The 22,625-nt window shown below is 37.9% G+C and overlaps 1 protein-coding gene across 3 annotated transcripts; it reads right to left on the bottom strand.

The window, feature by feature from the left end:
- Nucleotides 1-2,092: 2,092 nt before the first annotated feature.
- ajm1 (apical junction component 1 homolog) lies at nucleotides 2,093-17,227 on the bottom strand. Of its 3 annotated transcripts, none has more exons than XM_066661238.1 (2): nucleotides 17,091-17,227; nucleotides 2,093-5,438 (listed from the first exon to the last, which is right to left on the bottom strand). In XM_066661238.1, the coding sequence occupies exon 2, from the start codon at nucleotides 5,382-5,384 to the stop codon at nucleotides 2,097-2,099; it is 3,288 nt and encodes a 1,095-aa protein (XP_066517335.1). In that variant the 5' UTR covers nucleotides 5,385-5,438; nucleotides 17,091-17,227; the 3' UTR covers nucleotides 2,093-2,096. The 3 variants fall into 3 exon arrangements, with proteins under 3 accessions (XP_066517335.1, XP_066517336.1, XP_066517337.1); XM_066661239.1 differs by lacking the exon at nucleotides 17,091-17,227 and adding an exon at nucleotides 10,938-11,072; XM_066661240.1 differs by lacking the exon at nucleotides 17,091-17,227 and adding an exon at nucleotides 6,279-6,305.
- Between the last annotated feature and the right edge of the window lie 5,398 nt (nucleotides 17,228-22,625).

Genomic DNA, 22,625 nt, shown 5'->3' with positions numbered 1-22,625 from the left:
TGAATTTAACATTTTTTTAAAAAAACAATGCTATGTTCTGAAACAAAGACCCCTTTGTAAGACCTTAAGATTAAAGAAAAATAAATAGTTTGTCACTCCATGAATCAGGGTAAAAAGCAGATATAAAAACACAATATCCGTCCCCCAGTTTTTGAAATAAAATGTCATATAGCTACTGAGACACATTTCAAATCACATAACTCTAGAGACAAAACTTTAGCAGCTGTTCATAACATGCCCATCATAATCTATATATTTATATAAACTATATATTTTATATATCCCCAAGTCCAATTATCGATTACAAGGGCACTGTATCCATGACAAGCATAAGTATTCAGTTCACAGTGTTTCAAATGGAACAGCACAGGTATCGTACCTAAAGTATGGCACAGCTTATACCATACAGTCAAAATTTTTCAACATTTTCTTAAGTTTGTTATTGCTCAACTTATTCTATCAAGCATACATAAAAGCACCAATGACAAATTTTGTGAAGATCTACTTAATACATTTTTTCTCTCCTTTTTTTTTTTTTCTTTTTTGCTGTGTTCTTCAATCTCAGTCCTGAGAACCCCATGCTCTTCTCATCAGTTTTCCAAACTCTGACATATGGCATCAGAATCAGCCCAAATTTTCTGAGGACCAGAGGAAAATTGGGGAACAAAGCACTGACTCCATAACCAAACATCAAAATTTGTAGACTGAACTTGTTATTTGTGCTAACATAACAGGTGTGTCTATTTTATTCTGTGGGTAGTATTACATTTTTTTTTGTGTCACTTTCGCAACCCTAACCCTAAACCCTAACCCTAACTCAAGCAAGCACTGAACACAATGGTGAGAGATACATAATAAAGAGATTCAAAGAACATTTCAAATTGATTATTTGTGTATGCAAAGTACATAACAAATGGTAAAAAAATACAGACATGTCCTGTTTACAAAATAATTGTTAAATTTCTTGAGATAAAATTTAGCTATGGTTTTTGATTTCCTGGTTATTGACTCTGCTTTTGCTATGTTTTTTAGTTCTCAAAAACTAGCCTTATTCTAATGCTACACTGAAATATCTGACTCAGCCCACAATGTCTCTGATAAACACCTGAATCATGTGTATTAAGAAAGAAAAAAGTTAAAATATAGAGAGTATGGGGAACCCACAACTGGTCATGAAAACCACTGTTTACTGACATGTGTTACACCATTATTTTAAAAATTCTAAACAAATCAAAATGGTCTTCCATTTTAAATGGTTTATTTTCCATAAAGCATACAATACTGTGCCAAAGTCAAAGACCACCCATCATGTATTCAATTATAAAAAGGCTAGTTAATAAGTCTCAGCTAAATACAACATCAAAAATGTTTCGCCTTTCACATGTTTATTAAATTCTTGGAGAATTTCCACTTTCCTCATGTGCAAGTGGGTTATCTAATGTTCTCAGAAATGAATGGAACAATTGCTGTTTCTGTAAATTAATAAGAGTGATCTCTGACTTTTGCACAACACTGTATTTAATTAGCCAGGAATTCCAAATTTCTGTTGTATACTGTCATTTCTTTTTGCATCAGAATTTTGTGACACTCTTAAAAATCAATCTTTCTATATAATATAATATAATATATTAATATATACAGTAAATAAACTATTTTTTTTTTGTAATTAAACTATATTTTGAGGGAGGATGTTGTTAATGCTTGCATAGAACAAAAATATTCTTTGAATTAAATACGTAATAGACATTGCTAATAAGTAATTTGCCAAAATAAATATAATTATCTTTACATATATTTTATATTTTTTTCTTTTGATTTGAGAGTGCAAAAGAAAGCAATATCAAGGACAGCAGTGCTAAAAAAACCTGTCAAATACGAAAAAAAAAGAAAAAAAAATGTCAGTAAATAAACCTGTGGTTTCTCAATAGAACAACAAATAATACTGGCCTTGGAGACATGATTCATTTTCAATAACAAAATACATAACTATAAACATTTATAATAAATATGATATCGAGATATGTACTGTATAACAATATATATGTATATCTGTATTTCTATACATATATATATGTACATAAAAAAGGTGCACTTGTTTAAATAATATCATCTAAAAGATGTGGGGTGGCTACCCAGTCTAAAGTCCGTGGCTCAGAAGCTGCCATTATCATGCACATGAACTGTTTTCCAGTTCTTTTGTCAATGGGGTAAATGGTAGTAGGGGTGAACCTCCTGTTGCTCTCCACAAATTCACAAAGTTTCTGGTATACTTGGGGATACTCATGGCGAAGAAAAACCCCACGAATCCTTAGCTCCCGCTGAATGTTAATGAAACAAATCTCCCTGGCCTTTCTCCCCTCCTCGCCTTCCTTGTCAATGTCAGCTGTGCCTGGTGGTGGAGTGAGGATTAGAGTCTCCATATCGCTTTCTTTTTTGTGAACCTTCCTTTCAGGGCTGTAAGAAGCTAAAGCAACCTTGGCATACTTCCTGACGGTTGGGGCTTGGACCCTTGGTGATGGTCCGTCAGGCACTTGTTCACCGACAGCAATGGATACATTCAAGAGAAAACATTCATTGGGGTCGTATTCCTTGCCTGCCTCTTGGAGCTCCTTACAGTACTCCCCAAGGTTATCCCTGAAGCCATCTAGTTCACGTAAGGACAGGTATGTCGGAGACATGAGAAGGCTTTCTAGACCAAACTGAAGAAAGTTTGTTGAAGATCCTGGGTTTGGAAAACCCAAAAATAGAACCCCTCTTCCTCGAGACAGATACCCCACTTTGGCTATACGTGAGAAAGCTTTGTGAACCTCTGCAGTTTCACGACAGTACTTGATGATGTGGCGACACACGCTGCCAATGCGTCCATAGAGACAGCTCTCTTTGTGGATGTCCCAGTCTTCTCGGCGGCAGTTGCGGGAACAGTAGTATGTGTAGCAGCTGTGGCAAGATTTAAAGTAGAGGCAAGCATTAAACAATGTCTCTGTACGACGGCATTTATTGTTAGAACACATCATCGTGTCATCTTCATCTGGGCTCTGATCGGGTGAGCACTCCTCTGTAGTTCGAAGTCCATCACAACTCTCCGTATCTCTAAAGGAGTCAGGGTCTATTTTTATGGAAGTGGGTTGTTTGTCAAGTGGGACACTACTCTCAGATCCTGCTTTTGAGTCCTTTCTTCCTGAAGATACTGCTTCTTCTTCATCAATAAGTTTCTTCAGTTGATCCAGAAGATCTTCGCTGGGCCGTCTACTTGCAGGTGGTTTGTAATCAATGACCAGGTCAGCTAAAAGCTCATCAAGCTGTTCTAAGCTTTGTTGGAGAGAGGTGGTGTGGTGTGTCTTTTCTTTAGTTGATTCCATAGAAATTGACATTGCCTCATGGCGACTGTCATCATCTGGAACACTTTTAGAATCTAGGACATCCCAACTGGCAGAACGTGCCTCTGTTCTACCACCCTTGCCAGGTTTGATATCATTATCTGTGATTGTGATCTCAGGGGTGATAAACCACTGTTTACTTGAAGTGCTTCTAGCATCAGTAGGGCTCTTATCAATTAGGGAATTCTCAGACAAAGACAGAGCTGCATAGCGTCTAGGTGAACTTGAAAGGTTCACAACTACAGGTTTTGGCCTGTCGTTGCTTGACAAAGTTTGTTTCCCCTGACAAAGGAGATTCTCATCGCTTTTTCCACGAGGTACAGGCTGCTCCCTCTCTACATGAGTGTTCAAGATGTTATCCCAAGACCTTGAGTATGGCCTTGGATCAGCTACTTGTCTTGTTGGCTCCATACATGGGTTGGTGTACCAAGGTGCAGGCACCTCTTGTCTAACTCTTGTTGGTGTAATCTGGGACGTGTATGAAGAGGGATATTGTGTTGAATATCCAGACACATCAGAGCCATACCAGTCATCTGACTGTGGCTGGACTACACGAGCATGACGCCTACCCTCTGTGTAATATGCCCGTGCTGGAAGATGATGTTCCATTGCTTGTACATAAGGATCACCCATGTAGAAAATCTTAGGGGGAACTGTTTGAATTGGATATGTCCTGGGGTCATCGCCATAGAATGTTCTTGCTGGAGGCGTCTGGATTATATACGGTCCTGGTTCGTTTGCACCATAGGATTTTGGATATATGGGTGCAGGATATTGATAAGCATCCATTTCTGTAAAATATGGCCTGGCAGGTACAGTGTGAACCATGCGAGTCCTTGGATCTTGTATGTAGTGTACTTTGGGAGAATAAGATTGGCTCGGAATGCTAAAACGTTCATCCTGATAGTAAGTTCTTGTAGGAGCTGAAGATCCATACTTCCCCAAATCCTCTGCATAGAAGAATTTAGTTGGCACATTGGGGCTTGAGTGAGCCCTTCGTTCCCTTCCATAATGTTCCTTGGACTCCCGTTGAGAAGACATCCTTTGAACTGGGGTCTCCACTGGCAGCATGTAACTGTTTGGCATACTTTGAGAATACTGGTATGTAGGCCTATATTCTCCTGTGAAGGATTCAGTAGGTGTTGGTGTTCTGGATGTGGAATAATGGCGAGGTACAGTAAGACTTCGGCCTCCACTGCCGGGATACTTCTGCCAGGGAACGTCCACCCTTTGGGTTGATGGTTTTTGCCCACGTTGCTGTAAAGCTGCTTCATCTGGTTTGATGTCCACTCTACATCGGACATGAGGACTAGTGGCAGGTTTATCAGGTCTTCCTTCATCCAAGCCTTCAGACACATAGACAGGAGAGTACCTGCTGGTATCAGTCCTCTGTGGCTGTAGTTTGATGGGATGTACCTCATGTATTAGTGCCCGGGTTGCTGCATAGGATGATTCTCTTCTTGGAGACACCTCTGGCTTCCACTGTGGTTGTCTTGGAGATCTCTGAGCTTCTCTACCCCTTCTTGTCACAGGAGGGGAACCATCGATTGTTACAGGAGTAAGATTGGTCTGGGCTCGTGGAGCACTTCTTGATCTGGTCCTCTTCTTATGTTCTGTCATAACAACCTCCCCAGCCATCTCAGCAGTAAAAGGTTGAGGGGTAAGTCTAAAGTTATATATGTCTGGGGAAGAAAAGCGGTGAACTCTGTGCCCTTGTTGTTGGGCTAAGGCATTCCAGGCGGCCTCTGGGTTGGCTGCGTATCTGTCAGCCCTTCTGTATGGGTAATCCATTTCAATTGTGTTATATTTGGGCTTGTCTAGAGACTTTGTATCAAATATGTGGCAGTGCCTTTTTTTGTTGTTCTCTGTGTACTCCAGTGTGCTAATCCATGTGGAATCACATTGTTTAGAGGAATAGTCAGACTTGGTGTGGCTAGAGAGGTAATTCACTTTCACAGCTTGATACACAGTAGATTCCAGTATATTGGGTGGATCTGTGCGTGTCATTTTAATAGAAATATTTCAGTTTCCTCCATAAAATCATTTTCAGGTTAGCACACCCTGTAAAAGAAAAAAAAAGGATCAATTTTACGTTCTGTAGGGTAACATATTTAAAAACTACTAAGTTTGTTAACAGTGTTTTTGTGAAATTATTCAAATTTCAAGCAATCTTCTGGTCTAATGCATATATATATATATATATATATATATATATATATATATATATATATATATATATATATATATATATATATATATATATGTAATATGTTATGCACAACCCCTAACATCTAAATCCCTATATTTAAATTGTCTTATCCAAAACTCACACCTACATTTGTATAAAATATCCCCAGTCCCCAAGGGCACAATAAATCTGTGCATATGCTTTTACAGTGATTTTTTTTTCTGGATGGAAAAAGAGTGAATGCAGTGACAAATAAATTACTCTTGTTTGCCATTTTCAAACTATTTAATTTTAAGTTCTATTTGTTTAATAATATATTTTTTATTTGTAATACTACACAACCGCTACCATAAAATGACAAAAGACCAGGAGAATGTTTAAATTTTAAATAATAATTTAAGTTACACATAAACACTGTTGACAAACTTATTTGTACACCTAAAACATTTTATTAAGATCTATCCTAGTAATTGAGTATCCTACTAAATATTATAACTATTAGTTGGAGGAAGTACACTTGTTTTGAGTCTAAACAACAAAAATAGAATGATAAATAACAAATTTCATTAAATATTCTAAAAGTGATAAAGTTATATAAAAGGGAATGTATCTTAGGGTCTTCTTACTGTAGGGTCTTTCTTACTGTAAGACACAGAAGTAGGAGAATTTAACATATGTATTTAAATTGTGGAATCTGTACTGGAGTTGAGTACCTGATTAGAAATACTGCTGTATATTGGGTACTTCAAATATCCTGTGGATTACAAAACAAATTTTAGTAATATAATTGGAGCTTTATTTTGAAATATTTTGGGCACTGTTAGACTTTGACTTTAAAATCTTCTCGTGTAGAAATGAGGAAGTCTCACAGATGGAATCTTTGAGGAATGCACAAGCCCCTGATCTATTATTGCTCAGGTATTACAGGCTCTTATCAGCTTCTAACAGCACTCCTGTAGTGTCTGATTCCTCTAGTCTGGGAAGTTTGGAGTTTTTATACGTAACTCATGATCCCCTTTTCATTGTTAAATGAAATAATTAGCTCAAACCGCCTAGCATTGTTTTGCATACAACATATCACAGCATATAGAAATAATACATGTGATTGCTCTTGGATATAGTTAGCCTGGCAAAAGAATCTAATTGTAAATATAAATCATATGACAGACAGAGCCCAAGTGAAGTGTACCTGTGTTTCCCTGAGATAATAAAACAGAAATGGCTCGTTTCAGGTATAAAACTATTGACATAACATTTTACATCCTGTAGATTATGTTAAATGTATGCAATCTGCATATAAATTCTACCAGTTCATTTCTCAACTGTGTTGATGGAAAGCAAAATGATCTGTCTGTGACAAACCCTTTGAAGAGCTCTACCTCATCTTGTCATTTTAAGAGCCTAAGGGATTCTAAGGATAAACAGCAAAAGACTACGGCTCATAAATAATATTTTTTGACAATTTGACACTAAAAATATGGCAGGATTTAAAGAAAGGCTTATGTACATGCAGGATGTGTAAAGGACGGTATTTGCTTTTTTAAATTATCTTATAACAATAATCATTAACTTCTGTTGGTTATTCCAGAAAAAAAGCTATGTGTATAGGGTCAGTTCAATGCCTACTTGTGTGATAACACACCATGTCCATAATACTGTATATAAAGACATATAATTAATATTTAATTGCAAATACCAGTCAGCCCTAGTTCTAGACTCTACAAAATACACTGTTACTGATGTGTATAATTAGTTAGTCAGGAAAGGATAGGCCAGGTCTAAATTTAACAGTCATAGTATACAACCAGATTGAACACACCACTGTTCAGTATCATGACTTTAAATTATTCTGTGAAGTACCCTGTATTTACACTGTATTTTGAAAGGTTTGCAGACACACCTTTTAATAAGTGACTTCAGCTACTTGTACCCAGTACTAATATTTGACTATGCATAGAAGGGAACATGATAATAAGGTCACAATTTTCAATGTCAAGATTTGACCTGAGGGGCATAAAGCCCAAAGTAGTGGGCTGTATGGTAGAGGAATTGCTTTCTCCAGATTGAAGGAGCTTCATCTAATACATTAGTTAAGATTTGGGAGTGGCATTTGTGATCCAGAATGAATCCTCCAACAACTGTACCAGACCTTACTAATATTTATGTGGTTGGATGCAATCAAATCCTTAAAGATATGGTCCGCTATACAGTGTAAAGCCTTCCTAGACAATTAGAGGGTGTTACATGTGCAAACAGAGAACACATGATTTAAGGTCTACATGAGAAGCGGATCACAATTAGTGGCATCACCACACCACAGCTTTTGTTATGCTACATTTTTTGCAATTCCTGCAGAATTCCACACAAAAATAATTTTAGTATAATGTCAGTTTGCAGCTGCAAGTATAACATCAATACTGAGTTCAGTGTAGATACAGATGGTGATGTTTGTGCCCTTAGCAAATGTGGGAGAGGCTATGTTTTGTGTGACTTTGAAATGGACTGATTGCTAAACACATTTGGCAGAGTGAGTAAGAACTTTTTATAGACCAAGCTAACAGAGATGAAGCCACTTCAAAAAGGAAAACTGTGCAGCATGGCAAAACACACCTCAAAATTATGAAACACTGTTTTTTAAATTGTAAGAATGTATAACAATTTTTTTATTACCTGCAGGTTTTCAAAATAACCCTAAAAACATGAAATCTGATCACTCTTTTCACATTTAGACCTGTCAGAATTTTATACAGAATTTTCTAATCAGTTATTCAATCAGTCAACTTTTGTTTCAACGTTTGTGTTCCAAAATTGTTGGATTTTAAACTCAAAGTGGTGAGTAGGGATGTCCTAATACTCTTTGGGATCAATTTCAAGGATTATTCTACTGAATATTTACTGACTAAAAATTATTTTACTGATCTGTACTATTGAGCTCAATGTTATGTCCAATCCTCTGTATCCTGTAGTCGGCAAGCTCACACTCCCTCCTCCTATTTTTGCTTCTCGAGCCAGTCGTGACCAATGTGAATATTCCCTCCATCACCAGTGATTCTAAAATGTAGCACGCTCTGTAAATTTTGTTGTGATCTGACTCTGCAAGCCAGTGTATTCAGGCGTCATCACGTCTCCACTTACTGTATCCGACATATCAAATTAAAAGCCCTCTGCAAAGTTTTCATAACAGCCTGAAGTGGCAGCAGTAATTCTGCTGGACTGAGCGGAACTGTGTTTTTTATTTGTTGTGCTGTGCATATTAAGATACTGCACTAGGTAGAATTTGTATACTGTTTGTGAAGACAGTTATGAAAAATCAAATAAGCAGCATCTTGGATGCAGGGAAAGTCTTTCTTAATGTTAAATATTAAACTTAAATATTTAGTGTCAAGCAGATACACTGGGCTAATTTTAATAGCTATAATGTACTTGAAGTGTGCCCTGCTTGGAATTGGAATATGTATCGGCAGATACTCGGCTTGGGATCGGGGTCAAAAAACTTGATCCGGACATCACTAGTTGTGAGTAATGTTTTTTTTCTTGTTTTTTTTCCCTGGCTTTTTATGTTGTCTCAGACATTAGTTGGGAGCTACAACATATTGGCATTTATTTATTTATTATTTTTTTTCATGATACCACCCACCCCTACATTCAGCTACTTGGGCCTTTACTTGGAAAAATAAGTGTGCTAGGATATGACAAACCATTTTACAATTACATAAATATACAAGGAGCCTAGATTTTCCAAAATATAAATTGTTCTACTGGTGATTTTAGTTGAGATTTCTACGGATTTGGTTAGATTCCTCTGCGCTAACCCTGTGGCAAGCTATAGAGGAAGATATGGTTACACCCTATAGTTCAGTATCTTCTTTTTCTAGCCATTAAAAAAAGACCCTTTGTTTTGGTCCCATAATAAATAACTTCCTGAATATTTGGAAAAATGTGCATAGATTCCAGGGACTTCCATCTTAATTTTATAAGAAATATCTGAGAGTAATCAATCAGTCACCAAGCAACCTTCTGCCCTCAGGTGAAACATGATTATCAGGATGGACCAAAGGAGGAGTCATGGACAGAGAGAGATATATCAGAAACAAGACAAGACAGGAACAGAATGTGACACTCTACAATACTTTATATTCTTTACAAATGTGCTTTTACGCTTTATTATCAAGCTGAAAATGCATAACTGAAATTAATGAAAGATGGTGTCTGGATTATAGAACGGTAAGTTGAACGTTAATAATTTCTGTTCATATAGCGTATAAAACAGTGAAATTTAATTCACTTGGCAAGGCTGCAAAGAAAATTCCTTCCTATATGGGCTAGGTATAGATCAAAAACTATTCCATCATGAAGATCTTTGCCCCTCCACTACTCCTCTGGCTATTTCCACTAGCATTAACAAACACTTCTTTGGAAATACAGCTGCTAATGAGCAACCAGTCTCTCCTCCACCCACACTATTTTCCCTGACGGACTTGTCTCACACTGTTATTCAGTAAACAATCTGCAGCCTTGCTTCGTACACAACTTCTCCTTGCCAAATATGATGGTTGTCAAACGGATCTATTCAGCAGCTTGGGTTATGCGCTAATTTTTGCATAATTACTCCATTTGTTACCACAGACAATGGTGTCTCTCAGAGAGGCACGGAACAAAAGCACATCCTACAGACTACGCTTGTTAAAACTTCACTGTAGAGACAAAAGCCAATAGAAAGAAAACAAAAACGGTGTGTCTATAAAAGAACACGGATCACACCAGAGAACCACCATTCCCCACACTGAAAAATGTTGCCTCAAATGGACTTAGTTCAAATGTATACTGGGCTTCACAGGAATAATACACATAACATTAGGGCTGGTCTGAATAGTGTTTTGGAATTAAATTTATTGCATTGCTTCAGGTTCAAGTTCCATCAAATTTAATGATGTTTGTGTTTTTGATCACCAGATGAACCATATATCATTACTAAGTAAAGAAACATCAGAGCAAATACATATCTTAGCTGTAAAATGGAAAACATGTATCTCAAAAATAGCATCTTTACAGGAGAAGGAAAAAATCTTACATTTTAATGAAAGTCAATGAAAAGAGCTTTTAATGCAAGTAATTCTGGTGCATTTCTATTGGTCCATTCATCATGAAACTTCTGAACAATGTGAAGGAAGGCTGATGAGTTTAAATGATGTAGTGTACTAAAAATGGAGACTAAATTAATTGGACAGAGAAAATATCTTTATATTCAAATTTTTCAGGGCAGCTTTACGTAACCAAAAATAATTGGAATGAATAAATTGAATGAGTAAAATCTTTAGGCAGAGCAATCAATTCTCATGCACTCATAATCAGGAGTAAAATCAGGGGCTTACTTCACACTTGCCATTTTTCACATTTTTACTCCCACAGAAACAACCTCCTGATGAATCTGAAAAGTTTTCTTCAGCAGTTCTTCTACAGCATTCACTGATTAAAAGCACTCTGGATCCATAATGATGGGCTTTACTGTTGGTCTCTGTGTGTGTTGGAGATCAGTGTGAGGGGAACCAGTCTCCATAGAAACTGCAAACCAGTGAAGGGCGACTGCATAACAAAGAAAAACTTCTGCGATACATGAACAGAGCTCTGCACACACACCAATCTAAACACCCTTAAAACACACCAAACCAAACACACTAAACATACACCAAACGTAGTTAAACCTGAAGGAAACTGACATGGTAAATAATAGTCTGTAAACTCCTTGTGATCATTTTAAATCAGAAGAATTCATGACTACATAGCAACCGTCTTGCTACAAAAAAAACAAAAAGGTATGTGCTTAACTAGCTCAGCTGATAGGTTAAAGCTTAACCAGACAGTACAATCTCATTTAAGTCTAGTTTTTAGCTTTGAAATCCATTCAGACTCAGTGCAGGAAAGAATATGACCGTAAAACTCTGAGTCTTGTCTTTATCTGGTCTATATTTCATATTTTCTGTAATTATTACCTACAATTTACCATCTTTCAATTCAACCTTAAAAAAAGGTTTTCATATATTATATGTTAAGGTTTTTTTTTAAACAGTTATACTTTCTAGAAACCTCTGTGGATATATACAAATGTCTTGACTGCTAAAAAAAAAAAAAAAAAAATACTGTGGCACTTACGCATTCTTGAAATTATACGTATTTTTAAGAAACACACCATAAATTCAAAGTACTACACATGCCACAAACGTTCAGGGATTTCCCTTTAAAATTTGCCAGCCCTGTGATGTAACATATTTGTTCCAGCTACAAGCTGAAATACCTTTAAAGAAACACTTTTTTTTCCCCTCTAGTGTACAGTGTGGTAACAAGTGATAGGCTGCTGTGGGTTACTGATCAGGTCTAAACTGTGCCAGTTGAAGAAACTGTGGAAAAATGTAGAAAGGCTGATCCTAAACGCTAAGAAAAACAAATGCTCTCATTGGCTCCCTCCTGTGAGTTCTCTCAGACCAGATCAGGACCATCTGCTTGGACTGATCTGGCAACAACACACCACTCCCAACCCTCCATCCAACACCATGTCCAAAAGGTTTATCCAAACCAAATTTTCTAAATTTGATAGGATTCTTAAAATAGAAACATGAAGAGAACTAAAGAGTTTGGGTCCAAAATGCTGTATATCCATTTGTAACCACTTCAGACATAAAAAGCATCAGATGAGTAATAATGAGAGATTCATTCATTCTGTAACCGCTTATCCAGTTCAGGGTCGCAGTGGGTCCAGAGCCTACCTGGAATCATTGGGCACAAGGCAGGAACACACCCTGGAGGGGGTGCCAGTCCTTCACAGGGTGACACACACACACACATTCACACCTATGGACACCTTTGAGTCGCCAATCCACCTACCAACGTGTGTTTTTGGACTGTGGGAGGAAACTGGAGCACTCTGAGGAAACCCACAGGGACACGGAGAACGGAGAGAACACACAAAACTCCTCACAGACGGGAGCTGTGCGACAGCTACACTACCTGATGTGCCACCATGTCGCTCTGAGAATATTTTGAATTTTTTTTTTTTTTAATCGTGAACATCGCCATATAAAAGAACACTAGGTAGTATTTGTAACTTAAAATTATAGGTTTAAAATCATTGTGATGCTCCACTGACCTATAATAGATAAGTGCCTTGTTGTTGCTACTCTTGGCTCAGCCCAGCAGAAACTATACTCTGTAACTACTTGAGGACGGTAGAAAAGCACACCCCTCCCCACTTCCCTTGATTTCAGTACTGTATGGTAAAAGTGAAATACACTCTGCAACTGTAGGGGGAGCCCATGAGCAAAAATACCAAATCTTTAGTGTGCTTTTAACTTGTCTGCAAGTGAAAAAAAATAGATTACAATTTTAAAGGATGCAGAACAGCTAGTGTGTATTAGACACTGATTAAAAGGAAAGATGTCTTTTCAATCAGACAGAAATTTTGAGATTCATGTCAGAATAAGGAAGCAAAGTCTATAAAATCTATTTGGGTCAGCCCCCGCTAAAGCTAATTCACTTTCATTGGTTATCTGTGCAAACACTGTGCTGCACTACTGAAACTATCTGAGATGGAACTCAGTCATCAAAATAAAAACCTGCTGTTTATCCTTTAAGTGTTTATAAACCCACTGTTCTTGGGTCTTTCGCTTGACACAATTCCTAAAGTACCAGGTTTTTAAATAAAGACATTTGAGTTTTTAGGATGAGCTGTGAAATAAGATTAGGCTATTTTTAGAAGCCACTTCTAGTATTCCACTCCAAAGTGAAAGTCACAGATCAGTAGCATTTTAAGTAGCTCTTAATCTCTTTCATTCTTTTCTCAACAGGATCTGTACTTCACATTTTTAGTACTTTTTACACAGATTTCCATCATACAGCCCACTGTAATGAGAGCAACAGACAAGTCTCTTCTAAAGACACTCCTGTGTGTAGGTAACGTAGTGCTTGTTTAAGTCTTAGTGAAATGGACAGGTATTTTTCAGATTGTATCATATATCTAGGTATCTTGTACACATAAAAGAAAGATTTTTATCTCTGATGAGATTTGTGACCCAGCGGTCACACTGAAGTATTCTCTCTTCTTCCAGAGAGAAGAGGTCAAACAAAAGGCAGAGAGCTACACATTGATAGCTGGGGACAGTGGTAAGCCATGACTATTATTGTGAAGCCATCAGTTTGGGTTAAATGTCAAAAGCACCCCTAAGGTAATGCTGAAATCTCCTAGCAACACAATGGGATTCTAGCTGTATGGTTGGGCTAGTTGATCAGCAATTTACATAGCAATTTATGGTAATTCTGGATTAAGTACTGATCTTAAAGCTTGTAAAAAACACGGTAAGTGTTATTTACAGATAGGAAAATGCATTCAAATTCGTAAGAACTGACTGAAACACACTGGTCAGGCCAGCATTCAAACTCACAGGTAGGTGACATTCAGTATCTAAGACATTCAAAATGCTACAATGTCTCTCTCTCTCTCTATATATATATTAAAAAAACCTGACGCATCAGGCCTTCAATTCAGCCCCTGAAGTCCTAACCAGTGGGACAGCTTGGTTTACTGTATCTACACATGTACCAAAGGACAAATTATCAACTCAGCATGTATGGACTATTCTGATTAATTCATACAGTCTTTCCTGAAGGTCCCTGCAAATGAAAAGGACTTGAACAATGCAGAGCTTCTTAATGAAGCCTGTGCTGACACCAGGATAATTCTAGTACAGTATAATGAGCTTTAAAAAGTACCTTGAGAAACTTCAGACCATTTTTAAACTTAATTTGATATTTGCTGTCTAAAGGATCTAAAGGAACTAAAGGATTGGGCCGCATTTCAATATAATTAGCCTAAATATATCATATGTATGCTTCCACACAGACATCAGACATTTCAAACAGACATCAGTAAAGCTACTGTAATACACATGGTTGGAAATGTCAAGGTCTGGGGCTGTTTTCTTTTACATTGTGGCAATAAGATTGTTTTGACTGATGGGATAATGAACTCAGAAGTATATAAAGGTATTCTAAATGCAAATCTGCAGATGTCTTAGAAAATATGACATTTAAAATAAATGCTGCTGAATGTTATCCTTTGAAGGATGTTTTCTATCATAATCAATTTAATACATGTTTAAATAGGACTAAATACAGTACTTGCCATTTTGAAATCCAAAACACAGCCAAACATATTTTTTCATTTCCTTTTAATGGAGAATGACATTTTGTTCCTCTCTCTTCTGTCCTCTCAGCCCCCTTTGGTCGCCTGGTTACCCATGGCAGGTTTTATTAACTCCATCGCTATCCGATTCTGTGCCCGTGCTGTGTGCTGCCCAGTTTACAGTCTTGTCCTAGCCCACTGTCTGTGCTGTCAGTCAGTCTACTACCCCCAATCTCTAATCTCTATAATCCACCCTCACCCCTCAACATGGGACATCATGTAATACAGTAGAAATCAGGCCAGTCGCAAAACAAATACAGATCTTTAAGCAAAGTTGTTGAACACGCTGAATTATACAGTCCAGGGTTTAAACATTAATAACTATAAAGTAAAATGTGGTTTCTATTAGGCAACATCACCTTCACTTACTTTCTAAGGAAATGACAACTCACTCATGTCTGCTTGAGCACAAGCACTGAAATTGCATGGCACACTTGGCAAAAACCCATAACCACAAGATCCTTCTGAATAAACATTCTGAATCATGCTTTGTTGGAGCTCCCTGACCCACATCAGTAAACAGAGGCAAGTGAGTGCCAAAGGGAGAAAAGCTAATTCATATCTGTGTGGGACCAACTGCCTTCTGCCCACAGGAAAGTGCAAAGTAAAAATAATCAGCGACGTTCAGGCCTGTCAAGAATGGCAGTCTTCAAGTAATTCAAGGAGTGGCACCAAATAGGCTCAAGAACATATGAACTCTTACTAGAGCTGAAACATTCATCCTTTTTTATTTAATGGTAATTTAAGAGAGTGAAAATTCTGAATGGTAATAGCAGCTGTTTCAAATCTAATCTTTATTATCAATATAGCACTGAGTTCATTTGAGAAGAAGGGAGAATATCACAGAGCTTGTAAACCTACAGATGGCGAATTTTTACTGTAAGTTACAGTAATTGTTTTACCAAAACCCTACATAAAGGGTATAGGACAACACCAGTTTCAAGCCAAAAAAAGTGGATATTTTGGTCTTCGCTGCCAAAACACAGACTTAGATATAATTCATGAATAATTGCTATCTGAAACAGACAAAAATCATTTAAAATTCACAGTAAATAAATAGTTTGTTTTTTTATTTCAGCATCATCATTTTTCTAAGGGTGCCAAATGATCTACATACAACTGTATGTTTTGGCCAAGCACAGCATGCTTGATTCTGTGTTTGAATTGAAAAAGTAAAGGTAAAAGGTGACATTTATACATGTGTTAAATGTCTTATAACATAGTATAAACTGTGTTATAGTAAGGCAGAGATACAGAGACAAGCTATGCAGAAAAAGTAAAATAAGGTGGAGAGAGAGAGAAAAAGAGACAGAAAGAGAGAAAGAGATTAGATACCACAATTGATCCTACATACATTTTATAATGTTTAATATTACTGCTTTATTACTGTACCTATTAATAAGTTAGAGAACAATGAAATGTAACCAAAAGTGATATATATATACCCCATATGTTCAAAATTGTTATTTATTTCCAGAGGAAGAAAAAAAAAACAATATTTAAAGGAGGTAAATGTAAAAAGACAGAACATTTCTCTATTGATCTACTGATTAACTGACACGGTGTTAAAGACAGATATATATTTTCCGTGCGTTGTAGACCGACCACTGCAGCAAGTCGAAAATGTGCCTCAGCCCAATCCCTTCGTCCACTACCGTCGTGTTCTGTCACAGCATGACGTATAGCCCTACAGCATCCCGCACCACGTGACCCAAGTGCACAATTTCATCACGCATCATTAGAGGTTAGTCCACTTTCACTAGTAGGATGTCCCCTGCCTGCGGGTAACGCAGTGCATTACTGCTTAAAAAGCAGAATTACACCACAATACACGAAATAATATTCATATTCTAACTGCTGATGAGCAAACATTTCGAAAAGTCTGTGTTTCTCAGGACGCTTTAAAGAATTATTTGCAGGTGTCGAACTATAGGCTAGTAGACACATATCTGTATACGCAAAAGATGCAAATATTTCATAATATAGACATACCTCACGTGCACACCTTAAACCTGAAGCTTTAATATCTTAGGCTAATGTAGGTAAGGCAGAGATTGGCTTCACAATTCGAATTCTCCGTTCCACCTTAAATGGTGCAGCAGTACGTTCGGACGCCTTCGTTCCCTAGAATATAACAGCTGCACCATTTAAGGTGGAACAGAGAACTGGAAAAAGATGCGGGCGAAAAGGAGCTAAAATCGCACTATTTTCCGGAATAGAGATAGATAACTGAGTGTTGAAGAGAGAGCCGATACCCGTTCAAGTGTGGTAGTCCAAAATTCGATGCTCTTACCGCTTTAAAGTATCCACCAAGGGTGCGAATATCCATCCCGTTTCCCTCAGAAAGGTGCAGCGGTGTGCTACAGTGATGAAGGCTGCATATTAATGCTAGCGAAATCGACGTCTATCCGCCTTATCGGTCAATCATGTCGTCCTCCACGCCTTGGTGTATGTCTTAGGGGCGCACACGTAGCGTTACTACCGTCTCTCTCTCTCTCTCTCTCTCTCTCTCTCTCTCTCTCTCTCAGGATACCCGGCGTTTCCAATGCTTCTCGTAGAATACGTCATTTTTTTCTAAAAAGGGGCGTGGCAATATAAACGATGTTTGACCGTGCGTTTGCTTAAAATCATTAGCCAGCATTTATATAAATTCCCTCTTGAAATCTGATAGAATCAATCACGATACCAGTTGAGGACCTTTCTATAGCGTATTTTTTAAAATTATATTGAGCCCTGTATGTAGGACAAGTTTAATGTTGGAAGAGCGTGACAATGTTAATAATGTGATAACATTTGACGTGAATAATGTGATCGCGTGTGACATAACCTCTATGTAATGTGAATCATACGCTAGCCTATATATCCAAGCATTTGTGGCCTCTGAGCAAATAGAGGAACAAATAATCTTCCAGTCCAATCATTTTCTGCAAGAACAGAGGCTTATACTGCAGCAAAACGAGGAAACTAACTAAAATTATCCTTTATTTCTACAGAAATATTGAACGAGCACATGTCCAAAAACTTTTGGCCATGTAGGCTATATGTGACCCTAAATTACATAATGTAAAATCATGGTATGTAGCATAAACTGAAGGATAGGGGCTCACAAGACATAAGGTCAATAATATGTACTCTCATGAAACGTACTTTTAATAACGTGTGATTATGTATGATATATTGTAAGAAAAAAAAAAACACAAGGTGGTCACATGACCTAATGTCAATACTATGTTTTAAAGGTGCCTTCTCACAACAGCCTGAGACAACCCAACACTTAATACCCTGCATTTCAGAAGAAATGAATGAGCATGTGTTTAAAAATCTTCTGGTGTTGTTCCTATACTAGACCAGAGATTGTCCAGGTTAATAAAATATGACCTTGCTGTGACCTTGCACTGAAACCCTGGAGAGCAGAGATGTTGAGAACTTGGCTACTGACCAAAGGCAGGCTGTTGAGAGGGGACATAACAAAATAATACTGATGCAGTCAACAGCTGTAGAAAATGAAACACATTACTATGGGGCAATGGGAAGTGAGTGTACACCTTATGGAAGGTCCAACATCCAGTGGATATTATTGCAGAGCAAGGGCTAATAAGGAGTTAGACGAGGGTATTAGTGAAGAACAACATTTGCCATTGAGCATGGTGACCTTAGACGCGTGTGACTGCTCCAGAGCATCTCATTTAATTTTATGCTATTCTAAGAAGTTTGTACAAGCTACGTTTGCAGAGCTGCACATCTGTGTTCACAACAGGTGCCCCTTACAGTAGCTAAAGGGATATATTTTAAATAAACACAGCTGCATGCAGAAACCTAGATCAAATAACCTAGACATGTATTGTAAGGAGGTGTAGTGTAATATATTTCCCATTGACACACTGAGAGAAAAATTGGCTGTCTATCCCTCAGTGTTTAGGTTGTCCTTGATGCTAGCCCTTTCTTTAACTACATTGGCCTCAGTGGCTCATGTATGGATATCTAATTCCCCTGGAAGACTGCAGTAAGCAGAGTTTCCAGGAGTGAGGATGGATACAGCCCTGCTCCATATTGATTGCCTCCCAGGATGAAGACAAAAAATATGCTGAACAGCATGAACACCTACTAACATATCACACGACACTCACAGCACATTCACAGCAAGAGGCTTCTTCACATGAAATCTAATTTACAACCACAGGATAAAGCCCAGTAGAAGAGTATTGTCTTGGATCGTAATCCACTGAAAGCTGTCATGTGATTAAAACAGAATTCCACTAATCTTTCAAACAGTCTGTATAGGTACATAACTGAAGTGTTAGAAAAACACGCTGTTATGGGCAAACTTACTGAGTCAGAAATCTTCACAATGGCGATGACAGGAACCAGATGTTTACCATCACCATTTAGAGGAAATAGTGACAAATACATGACCTGGTGTCTGAGACATTGTTGTTCTATGTTGCAAGCCCTGACAGGTGTCCTTGCAGGCTAACTCTGTGGACAGTGTTGGCTCCCAGAGATTGAGGCCAATTATGCTGTAGGACTCCTAGTGCTGGATGGCCGCAATCTGCAGGTCATAGAACCAATGCCCATTAGATCAAGGGTTCTCAAACCTTTCCACCTCACAGACCACCTGTATATAACTAGATTACATAATGTTCAAAAAAAAAAAAAAGTAAAATTCTTTTGTCTTTGTCTTGTTATGATGACATCACCTTACACCAGCAGGCAGGAAAAATAATATTATATCACATAGCTCCAGGGACCTGAAGGTTGTGGGTTTGATTCCCGCTCCGGGTGACTGTCTGTGAGGAGTTGGTGTGTTCTCCCCGTGTCTGCGTGGGTTTCCTCCGGGTGCTCCGGTTTCCTCCCACAGTCCAAAAACATGTTGGTAGGTGGATTGGTGACTCAAAAGTGTGTGAGTGAATGTGTGTGTGTGTGTTGCCCTGTGAAGGACTGGTGCCCCCTCCAGGGTGTATTCCCACCTTGCGCCGAATTATTCCATGTAGGCTTTGGACCCACCGGTTACAGATAATGAATGAATGAATGAATATTAGCTAATTTTTCACCTCAAATTGTGATGGTCCACTGACCTGTAATGAAGATAATAGTGGTCCTGACATTGATAATCTGAGCTCGGCACTCAGAAACTGCACTATGTAAGTTTTGGAATTTGCTAGGAAAACATATCAGCTGCCTCCCCCCTTCCCACTGATTTTAGTACAGTGCTATAATATATATAAGTGAATATATATAAGTGAATTTTTCAAAAATGAGGCTGGGGTAAAAAAAAGAAGAAAAGAAAGTGCAAAAATGACCTCAAACTCTTGTGGTGGTTAGGTTGGTTTACTCTCTCACTCAGCCAGCCAATGTCATGCTAACTGCTATGGGCGTTTGTTAGCTAACATAGCATATCTGGGAAGATAGTGATCTCCACAGCAGTTCAACATGAAGTGGTTGGTTTGACATTTCCCAGTGGCAGAGTGTGCTAAGTGTGCAACACTGAACAGACACTGAGTAATTAGTGCAGACTGATGAAAACGGGACAAACCTCTTTAAATGCAAATATTATACGTATTCTCTTTTTTTACAGATGTAATGTAGTTCATGTGTCATGCTTCTTTATGCTGCAAGCAGCAGTGAAATGAGCAGAAACTGCAGCAGGCTGTATGAGCCACTGTTACATAACTTTCTCTAAACGGCGACAGTGTGTGACAAAGTGCCTGAGTCTCACATCAAAGGCCAGTCATAAATCAGCTCTGAGTGACAAGGACACAATAGGTCAAACCTCAAATATAGTCCATAGTGGAAATTTCAAGACATCCCTTCAACCTCTGTTTGTTATTTTTATAATATGGACACTTACATTTATAGGATTATCCAGAGAGATTTACGGTTTTAATCATGGAATAGAGGGAGACTAATGTAGTGTTAAGAATCTTGCTCAAGGACTTAAATTTATAAAGCATGTACTGTCTGAGCTGGAAAATAAACCCCATGTGAAGGGCAGCAGTTTTAATCACTACACTATAACATTATTAGGGGTCCAAGCATTGAAAGTGCTGGAGCCCTATTTTTGTTCTGTTTCCTCTTTTTCTTCTTCTTCTTCTTCTTCTTCTCAGATGAAATGCGATTGGGTGCCCAAACTGTAAGGCCTACAGACTTGAAATTTGGTCACCTGGTAGTACACCCTCCCGCTACTCAGACACATATAATCAGCCTGATCAGCTCGATGGTGGCGGTATAGTGACGCAGAATGCGCTGACGTCTGTATCTCCTACCCCGTGTGTGATGTAGAGGCGAAATTCTTTTCATACCTGATTCCTCGCGCTAGACCCTACATAAAAGCCTCAAGAACCCAGAAGCTCTGCCAACTTCGATTTTGTGCTAATTTGCATAATATGCAAAATCACACATATTTTTGAGCGTGAACTAGTCCCTGGAAATGGACCCAATATGGACATATGTGGTATCAGCAGAATCCTAAGAACCCGAACTGTAAATGTTATCAAAGAAAAGCCTAGGGGGCGCTATAACAACTTCAAAATTGTTACGCTTTTTTATGCTTCACAGGATTGTCCAATTGACATGACATGAGTGGGTGATGTCCTGAATCAGATTCTATGATGATGATGTCATATTCAAAGAAACATGGCCACCATTAGCCAATAAGATTTCATCAGCTATTTGACAAACTTAACAAGGTCCAATCATCATGACACTTGAATGGTATGTCCATGGCAGCACTTCCTAAGCACATAAAAATGTATTCATATCAATAGCCACTAGGGGGCGCAGAATTACATTTTTAACATGGAAAAATGAAATATCTCAGCGAAAATTAAACATATCGACAAGAAATTTGTGTTACAGTATACTCTGCATAGCGTCTTACAACTATGCAATTACAACTATTGTCATTAAATGCATAGTTTATCCACAATAGTCAGGTATGTGAAAATGCAGATTTTCAAACTATTTTTGTTTCCTAACCATTTTGGGACACCACCCATTTTGGTAGTTTCATCAATATTATGACAACACAAAATAGGAAATGTCACAAAATTGGAATTCTAATGGGTGAAATTTAGAAACAGCCACCATAACAGGTTGTGTATCAAAATGTGTAGCACCCCAAAATGGGTGGGAAACAAAAACAAGTACAAAATTGTAGAGGTGGAGTCCAAAACTAGGCACAGTATAGAAATGGGACTCTTCTCAAGAGGTGGGAGGTGTCTCAAATCAGGTGGAAAAGCAGAGTCCAAAAAAAATTCATAGTAAAAAATGAAGGACGAAAATGGTTGGAGAACCAGTTCAAAAACTTGCACTGTATGAAAACTGGTTTTGTCCAAAATTATGTGCAGTGTAAAAACGGCCACCAAACTGGTGGCATCCCGAAATGGGTGGAATTCAAAAACGGGTGGGAAACAACAATGGACTTAGCCTGGAAATGGGTAGGGATTGAAAACAAGTACAAAACATGTGATGTACCAAACTGGGTGGGAAACAAAAATGTGTGGTTTCCCAATAATGATAGAATATAAAAATGGGTTGAGTCTTAAAACGGATGGTGAAAACAAGTACAAAATATGTATATTATCAAACTGGGTGAGAAACAAAAATGTGTATATACCAATAATGATAGAGTAGAAAAAATGGGTGGGGTCCATAAAAAGTGGGGGAACAGAAAACAAGTACGAAATATGTAGTTTACCAAAATGGGTGGGAAACAAAAATAGGTGTTGGCATAATATAGATGAATCTATCAAAATGGGTAAGAATCAAATACGGGTGGTCTCTCAAAACAATTAAATACAAGTTAAGTTCAAGCAATAAGTTCAAAAAT

The sequence above is a fragment of the Hoplias malabaricus genome, chromosome 2, assembly GCF_029633855.1.
Source record: "Hoplias malabaricus isolate fHopMal1 chromosome 2, fHopMal1.hap1, whole genome shotgun sequence".
NCBI lineage: Eukaryota > Metazoa > Chordata > Actinopteri > Characiformes > Erythrinidae > Hoplias > Hoplias malabaricus.
Note: the sequence above shows the minus strand (reverse complement) of the source record. Positions and strands in the feature narration are given on the sequence as shown.